At 43.5% G+C, this 8,667-nt stretch overlaps 1 protein-coding gene across 1 annotated transcript; it reads left to right on the top strand.

Annotated features, from left to right (window-relative positions):
* Positions 1-1,750: 1,750 nt before the first annotated feature.
* On the top strand, positions 1,751-3,885 carry SPAG16 (sperm associated antigen 16). Its single transcript, XM_086936573.1, has one exon. The coding sequence runs from the start codon at positions 1,805-1,807 to the stop codon at positions 3,632-3,634; it is 1,830 nt and encodes a 609-aa protein (XP_086792699.1). The 5' UTR covers positions 1,751-1,804; the 3' UTR covers positions 3,635-3,885.
* The last annotated feature ends 4,782 nt before the right edge of the window (positions 3,886-8,667 follow it).

Here is an 8,667-nt window from a genome sequence, read left to right on the forward strand (position 1 = left end):
GTAAGTAGGTTTGTCACTTGTCTGAGTGTCACCTTCTTTACGGGTGCGTAAAATCTTGGGGACTGCAACGAGATGAGGTGAGGATCTCAGGTTTCTGCTGGGACATAGTGTGTGACTCTACTTCTGAGATAATGTGCACCTGTACCCTGTAGAGCCTTAAAAGCCAAGACCAATGCCTTAAAGCAAATTCTTTTCCTCACGGGAAGCCAGTGCAAAGTTTTCAGGTGCAGAAAGATCTGGATTCTAGGTTTGAGCAGGAGGACCGCCCTGGCGGCCGCATTCTGGACCACCTGTAATCTATTCAGTAGGTACTCCGGGAGGCTTAGGTATAGGACATTAACATAGTCCAGTCTTGAGACAACAAGAGCCTGAACAACGTCTTCCTGTGGGAAAGAGACAGGAGGGGAAGACATTTCCTGAGCATCCTCAGGAGGCCAAAACAGGATCCTGCGACGGACTGGATTAGGGCTTTAATAGAGAATCATCCAGCTTGACACCCAGGTTCTTAACCATGCTAACCGAGGAGAGGAGAGGCGACATGTCTGATGGCCACCATTGTTTCCATTCATCCAAAGGTGGAGAGACGAAGAAAATTACCTCTGATTTCTCTGGGTTGCATTTGAGCTGGTTCTCACTCAGCCAGGCAAAAACCACAATCAGGCATTAGTTAATCTTCGGCCCAGCAAAGTCCTCACCGTTGTCACAGGTGAACAGAAGCTGCATGTCGTCAGCGTAGGAAATTATTGAGCACCGCAAGCTTCCACCAAGGGGAGACATATAAAGGCTGAAAAGTGTGGGGCTAAGGATTGAGCACTGAGGGACACCCACTTTCACGGTAGGAATGGGAGCGGCAAAAGGGGGAGACCCGACCTCTTGGATTCTATCCTCCAAAAAGGAGGATAACCTCTTTTGAACCGTGCCACCTAGGCCGCACTCCTGCAATCTACGTAGGAGTTGGTCATGTGGCACAGTGTCGAAAGCCGCAGAGAGGTCCAGCAAAATCAACAGAGCTTTACTCCCCTTATCCAGCTTTCCCTTGATGGACTCTCAGATGTTGTCCATCATCCATTAACAAAGCCAATAGTCCTGGCTTGTTGTAGGTGTAATGTTACTTGTATTATATATCTGGATGCAATGACATAATCAGCAACATACCAGTCGGCGGCACACTATGCTAAGCTCAGATGTTTAACGTGTGTTTTTAAGCCACGCCCAATTACATTGGCCAAGCCCCTTCTAGAGAACCCCCCCCCCCAGTTTTTTCATCCCACTTAAAGCCCTGTTAAATACGGTCTGAAAGGCCCTATGGCATGTACATTCGAGAAGAGTAAAGTGGGTGGTTTAAAAAAACTAATCAGGAGAATGTATTTCTCCCATTGAGTTCTATTGACAATTTCCGCAATATAATTTTAGTAAAATCAAAAGTTATTTCCTGGCGCCAGACACAAGACGCGAGAAGAGGTCTTCTCTCTGTCTCGGTTTTTGCAGTTTACAAGGGCTCCGTTTTTTGTAGACACAAAGTATTTATTTCTTAATAATATGATTTATAAAGTGAACTAATTTAGCAATTTTAACTGAGAGTAGTAGTTTCGCTCTCAGTTCAAGAATAACACTACATTCCAACATGGCCGCCATGCTGTCAGGACGCATTCTTTTCTGTGTTTACGTCGTTACCATGGAGCCAAACACGCTCTGGCCAATCATGATCTGCACCGTGGTTGTTGCGGCAACAGAGGACGCTACAAAGCCGAGCAGTGTGAAGAAGCTTTCCTCGCTCGAAAAGCTGGGCGATTGAGCCGAAGCTATGTCTGGGGACACGGAGACTTTCTACCTGGATACAGTCTCCATCACAGAGGCATCTGAAGAGGATTACCAATATGAGGAGATCCCGACCGACGACGATGCCAGCATAGTCGAAGGCGACGAGGATTTGGCGAGGGCTGTGCTGACCGTGCAGGGGCAGGTCCAAGATGCCCAGCTACAGTCCCAAAGGCCCGCCGTCACGCCCAAGCCCCCCTTGTGGCAGCGACCCGAAGTAGTCGACGACTTCCTGCGTAATTTCCTGATCAGGATGGGCATGACCCGGACCCTGGACTGTTTTCAAGGGGAATGGTACGAAATGGTACAGAAAGGCGTGTTACAACCCGACAATGCTGGGTTTGTCCCAGATGTGTACACTCACAACCAGATCCTAGACACAGAGGTGAAGAGTTTAAAGAAGGACCTGGCAGGGTATAAGGAAGGCGCCAACAGAGCTAAGGAGGCCATGATCAAGCTTCAAAAGGAGCGCGACTTCCACCGGATGCATCACAAGCGGGTAGCCCAGGAGAAGAACAAGCTTATCAACGACATCAAGAGGCTGAAGGCGCATTATGCCTCATACGAGCCCCTCATGAGACAGCTGCATGAGAAATACCAGACCGTGCTGCGCCAGAAGATGCTGAGCACCCTGGAGCGGGACCGAGCCGTCGGAGAGGTCACTGGCCTGCAAGCCACTTTACACAACTTAGAAGCAGGACGTGGCCTTCAACTCCCTGTTTCCACGGGAGCAAAGCACAGAAAAAGGGCATCACGCGAGGAACCCACTCAGAAAAGCCTTCAAGAGTCCAGGGAGAAGTCATTGCTTCAAGAACCTTTCGATCCAACAAAGCAGACCACCAAAAGACACCCCAAGGATTCTGACTTCCCCCCAGATTCCAGAGTGAATCCCCGGCTTGCTTACGCCCGAGGGGCGAGCACTCATCTGCTAACACTTGGAGGCTACCATTTGAGTAACACCCTGAAAGGACACGAAATGGCAGTGAGCTGCATGGCCTTGCATCCGAGGAAGGCGATCCTGGTGACGGGAAGTGATGACCGCCTCTGGAAGATGTGGTCCATCCCAAGCGGAGACATAATCATGACCGGTGAAGGGCACACAGATTGGGTTTCTGGCTGCAGCTTTCACCCTAGTGGCAGCAAGTTAGCCACAGTGGGCGGAGACAGCTCGGCGCGCATCTGGGACTTCGCAATAGGGGAGTGCATCCTGGCATTGGAAGGGCACTTACATGCCGTATGGGCCTGCTCCTGGCATAGCTGTGGCGACTTCCTGGCGACCAGCTCCATGGACACAACGAGTAGAGTGTGGGACATCAACAGTGAGCGCTGCAGATACGTCATGCGTGGACACATGGACTCAGTAAACAGCATTGAGTTTCTTCCTTTTTCCAACACGCTTCTCACCAGCTCTGCTGACAAAACTCTTTCCCTTTGGGATGCCAGACAAGGTCTGTGTGCTCAGACATTCTTTGGACACATGCACTCCTGTAACCATGCTACCTTTAATTTGAAGGGTGATACCATCGCCTCCTGTGATTCCTATGGAGTCGTGAAACTATGGGATGTTCGAAAAGTGTCACCCATGCTATCTGTTGATGCTGGGCCACATCCTGGCAACCAACTTGCCTTTGACCCAACTGGTCAGTTGGTTGCAGTGGCGAGCAACGATGGAACTGTGAAGATCTTAGATTTGACATCAGGTCAGCTGGCCAGCCTCAAGGGCCATGAGGATGATGTGCAGTGCCTCCTGTTCGACCATATGGGCCAATACCTGATTTCTGGGGGGTCTGATGGAACAATACGAATTTGGTCCTGAGAATTCAAACCTAACTTTTTTGCTTCTTACAAAAATGTAGTTAAGATGGCTAGTTCATCTGCATTTCTTAACGTCCAAATATGAGATTCCATTGCTTCAGACTTTGAAATTTAGGTGGGAAAATGTGTCTATGTTCGTCTGTCCGAAATTTCACTTTTCTCAGTAAATTTCTGCAATAAATCTCTGCTTGCTTTTTTAAATCACTGTAGTATGCTTACTCCTACTGCTGCACTTAATTAAAGATCAATACTTGAAAATAAAGATAATAGTGTTCTCATTTGTTAAATTCCTTCCTACCCACTCAGTGTTTCAGAGAAAATATAGCTGGAGTGAACTGATTCCTTAGGGATATGTAGTAGCCTTCTTGTAGTATAGTAGTCATTTTGATCATGATTCTTAATTCAGAAATAATCTATCCAGCAACTCTAGCATTAGACTCAACCAAGATTACATTCAAGTTAAACTGTGTTACCATACTAAGGGGAGAGATAGCTATTGCAGTATCTCTCAAAACAGGTTAAGTCACTGATTTAGAATTTTGCGGGCAGATAGCTATCCATCAAACTGATGGTCCACCTGCTTTAGAGTTTCCACTGGTGTTACCCCCCACTAATTCCACCAGTGGAAACCTTACACTGATGGCTCAACAGATTTGGGTATATTGTTGTAAGTCAATCAGACTGTCTGCCCTATTTGCAGGACTACTGGAATTATGCGGCAGGACAGGGCCAAATTATGCGGTAGGATTGAGCAAATTATGCGCTAATAAAAGACTTAGGGCCAGATGTATGAAGATCAAATGGCTTCTCAAATGCCGAAATTTGCAGAATTTCGGCGTTTGCAAACTCATTTGAGCAAAATGGTATGTATGTAGCAAATTTCAGTGCAAAATAAGGAATCGCAAATTTGCGATTCCTTATTTTGCGATTGCATGTAAGTAATCGCAAAATTTGCGATTCCTTAAATGCAATGTATGATGCAAAAAAAATTGCTAATTGTCCCTAAGGAATCGCAAATTACCACCAACTTCAAGTTGGTGGTCATTTGCGAATTTCTAGAAAAATGCCCATTTTTGCATTTTTCAAAGAGCCATGTGATGCACATACGTGCCCATAGGGCACGTATGTGCACCACATGTGCACCCATCCTTATTTCAGGGGTGCAACAGGGTGTCCTTTGGACACCCTTGCACCCTTGAAATTATTCTCAATTTGCAATTAGCAAATTGCGAATCGCATATTAAGAATAATTTCACATTCATTCCTATGGGCCTCCTGGCCCATAGAAATGAATGGGAAATTATTCCTTAATTGCTTTTAGCAATTTGCTAATCGCAAATAAGGAAATTTAAGAAATCGCAAAAAAATAGCGTATTTCTACATACATACCATTTTGCAATTCTCAAATAGCGATTCCTTAAAAATCGCTATTTGAGAATCGCAAAAGTGTATCTTGATACATCTGGCCCTTAGGGGCACATTCATCAAAGGGAATTGTATTCGCAAATGGTGCGAATCGCAAAATTCGGCCGTTTGCGAATGCAATTTCCATTTTTGGGATGCATTAACATTTTTATAATTTTCGCAATTTAAGAAATCGCAAAATTGCGATTTCTTAAATTGCGATTGCATTTAAGGAATCTTAAATTGAGATTCCTTAAATGCAATGCATCAAACTCAAAAAATTTGCGAATTCGCAAATAAGGGGAGCAAATTACCATGAAGTTGACCTTCATGGTAATTTGCGAAAACTTTGAAAAATGCACTAAAGTGCATTTTTCAAAGTTCAATTTTGGCATGTGTGTGTGCAAAATGTACTTCTAAGCAGATTTCAGGGGTGCAACAGGGTGTCCTTTGGACACCCCTGCACACTTGAAATTGCATTCTTAATTTGCGAATTTCTAATGGTGAATTGCAAATTAAGAATGTCTTTCCATTCATTCCTATGGGCCTCTCGGCCCATAGGAATGGATGGGGAGGTATTCCTTAATTGCGATTCTCAATTAGAGAATCGCAATTAAGGAATTTTAAGAAATCGCTATTTTTATAGCGATTTCTTGATGCATTGCAGTTTGCAATTCCTTAATTGCGATTCCTTATTTTTCGCAATTAAGGAATCGCAAAAGTGCCAGAAAGTATGCAGCATAATGTGGCACAGTCTGTAATAGTATTATGTCATTATTTCATCATTTTAAAACATGGTTAAACTGAATGGGCTTTGGTTGCACCTCGTTAGAATCATTTCAGAAGGCAAAAAAAGTGATCTAATTTTAATCAGCATAAAATACAACTACAAGAGGTTCAAACGCCAAAACCAATAAATAGCCAGAACCCAAGTATTGTTCAACAAGAGGACTAACATAGAAACTGCTCAGTTCAAGTCAAGAAACGTCAGCAACAGTTGACACGGCGTCTGCCTCTGTTGGAGTAAATAAAAAGACTGACACATCTCCAAAAAGGGCATATTTATAGATTTTAGGCAGAGAAACCCACACATTCGACATGGTGAGAGCTGACATAATAGGACTCTACTATAAAGTTATTTACACATAAAACAATAGATTTTTAAAAGGTTTGATACAGCAAATAAGAAACAGAAACACATGCTTTCGTGCATAATTATATTAAAGCGCACAGATCAAATTAAGGAAATAACGTGTAATTTGTGGTACGGTTAAAAAAATTCGACAGTACAACTGATGAACAATTCTTGGAGCAGATTCAGGTAAATAACCTTTAATTTGTTACAAACGATGAATTATTCTGTACGTGGCTACCTTCTCGAGCAACAAAAAGTCACACATTTCAGCTTGATAAGTAAATAGCACATGAAATGAAATCTATTTTACTTAATTTCTGAAATGGAAGACTCAGAAGAAAAACATGCACAATGGAAACTCGTGAACGCAATTTACGAGTGCAATTGTTTCTCTTACTGTAAAATGAATGTCAATGCAGGCCGACTAGGCCTATTGATGTCACCTGAAGCCTCCTTAGGCTAACTGGAAGACATTTAAAACAAGGACTATTTTTAATAAATAAGACCCACCCACACTTCCATCTTAGTTAAATAGTTAGTTCACCACGATGGCTGAACTGTGCAATCTAGTATTGAAATCACTGACAGTGATTAGATTTTAGGAAATTAGGACGGATTGTTGGGGTAGTGTAAAGGGAGCACTAATGTAATAAATCCAAAGAAGAATGCTTTTAAGTTGCAGGATAGGTTTCTTCCAACATGAAGCGGAAAGCACATGAGTGCGTCCTTCCTAAACGAAGATCAGAATGCACCTGGCTGCAGTTGCATTCTGAACTCGTTGAGAAGGAACTGTCCCACGAGTCATACATTCAATTACAAACATGGTAGTATCGGTACCCGCCACACACAAGAACTTGGGTAGCGAACGAGCATTGTTTTGCATGGAAGGTGAACATAAAAGAAATTCTACAGGTTATGTGTATGAAAGCAACACTACAGATAGAGTTAGGGAAGGCTTTATGTACGAAGGGCGTCCAATGGAAGAGGAGATGGCGGCAGCATAGGTAGGATACTTTACATAAGCCAAAGGAGGGTTTTAACCAAGTTAAGTGTGGCCTGGTTTGGTGCAGAGCAGATATATCTGTGCTGTGTTTGGTGGATCAAAGGTGTCTAGTTAAATGTGCTGTGCTACATGTGTAAGCGTGGCTTATATTGATGAAAAGTGCTGTTCGGAAGCACACAATAGGTGGCTATATGCTGTGCCTGGATTATGTAGTTGCACGAAACTTGTATGTACAATGCATATCTTATATTGCCTAGATACATCAATGAGATTGACATTATTTGGTAATAACAAAGCTTTGAATGAAATATATTGAAATGCTCGCTTCTGTCACTGACAGTATTTAGTAGAAGCAGGGCCTAACGGGGGAGCTGCTCGCAGTGGAAAACTCGGCTATCAGATGATAGGCAAGTCTACCAAACAGTATGATGGGGGGCACCATGACCGCTTATAGTGCCTAGTGTGCATATAATTGGGTTCAACCAAAGTGACTGTGCCATCATCTCTAAAAGAAAAAGGCACTGCTCCTGATGAAATGGACTCGACATGATATCCTGCTCAGCTGGCCGGCCGTCCACCTTGGGCACTGTATTCCTACCTGCATAACAGGTTTGCTGTCAAGGAAAGATCATACATTTGAGACAGAGATCAGTATGGTTGTGAATCGCATCATTTTATAGATGCTGCACGGATTCTGCAGACTACTCATCACCATATGGCTTTGTTTTCAGAAGGTGCGAATTCTATCTTTCAAATACTGCCCATGTGAGACATCCATCAAAAACAATATTATAGGAATTTCAGTGACCCCGACCCTCTGACACTAGACTAATCTTCAGTCTAAGCACTCCGACCATAACACTGCAGAAAGAAAATTCCTTCAGTACCTACCAGCGTAATAGTGAGTAGACCCCACCCGCTATGCTGACCCGCAATGTTTTCCCTGGCCAGACTCCCAAATACCTGTCTATAGGGTTGCTAACATACGATACCAGATATTCAGATGCCTACAGTCTCACCATAAAAAAAGATCGAATTATTTGAGGGGGCTGATCCCTGCACCTCCAATGCTCTACACCGGGAATCCTTTATATGTTCCCAGACCACTTAAGAGGCTTGGAAACTCATCTCTTCTGTGTTACCTTTGAAATTCAAAGACCTCTGGTGAATGTTCACCCGATGAAGCCTTAAGACTCAAATTACCTTTGCCCCTCTACCTTTCTCGCTTTTTTGCCTCTTCTTGAAATACCCTGATGTACTGACCCCCGTAGCCAGGCTGTAGGTGGTGTAAATAAAATAGTAATTTATAAGACACTCATATATCTCAGGTAAGATTTGTTTCCTAAGTTACACTTTTGCTATTAGAGGTTAAACATTGTTATTTTAATTCTGTGAACCAGTCTAGCCCATTGCTCGTCATCTGGTTTGGAGTACTGAAAATGAGCATTTAATTGCCTTTCATGGAACCTTCATGGCACCTTTGAAGGCCCAC

This window comes from Lissotriton vulgaris, chromosome 9 (assembly GCF_964263255.1).
Source record: "Lissotriton vulgaris chromosome 9, aLisVul1.2, whole genome shotgun sequence".
In the NCBI taxonomy this organism is placed as follows: domain Eukaryota; kingdom Metazoa; phylum Chordata; class Amphibia; order Caudata; family Salamandridae; genus Lissotriton; species Lissotriton vulgaris.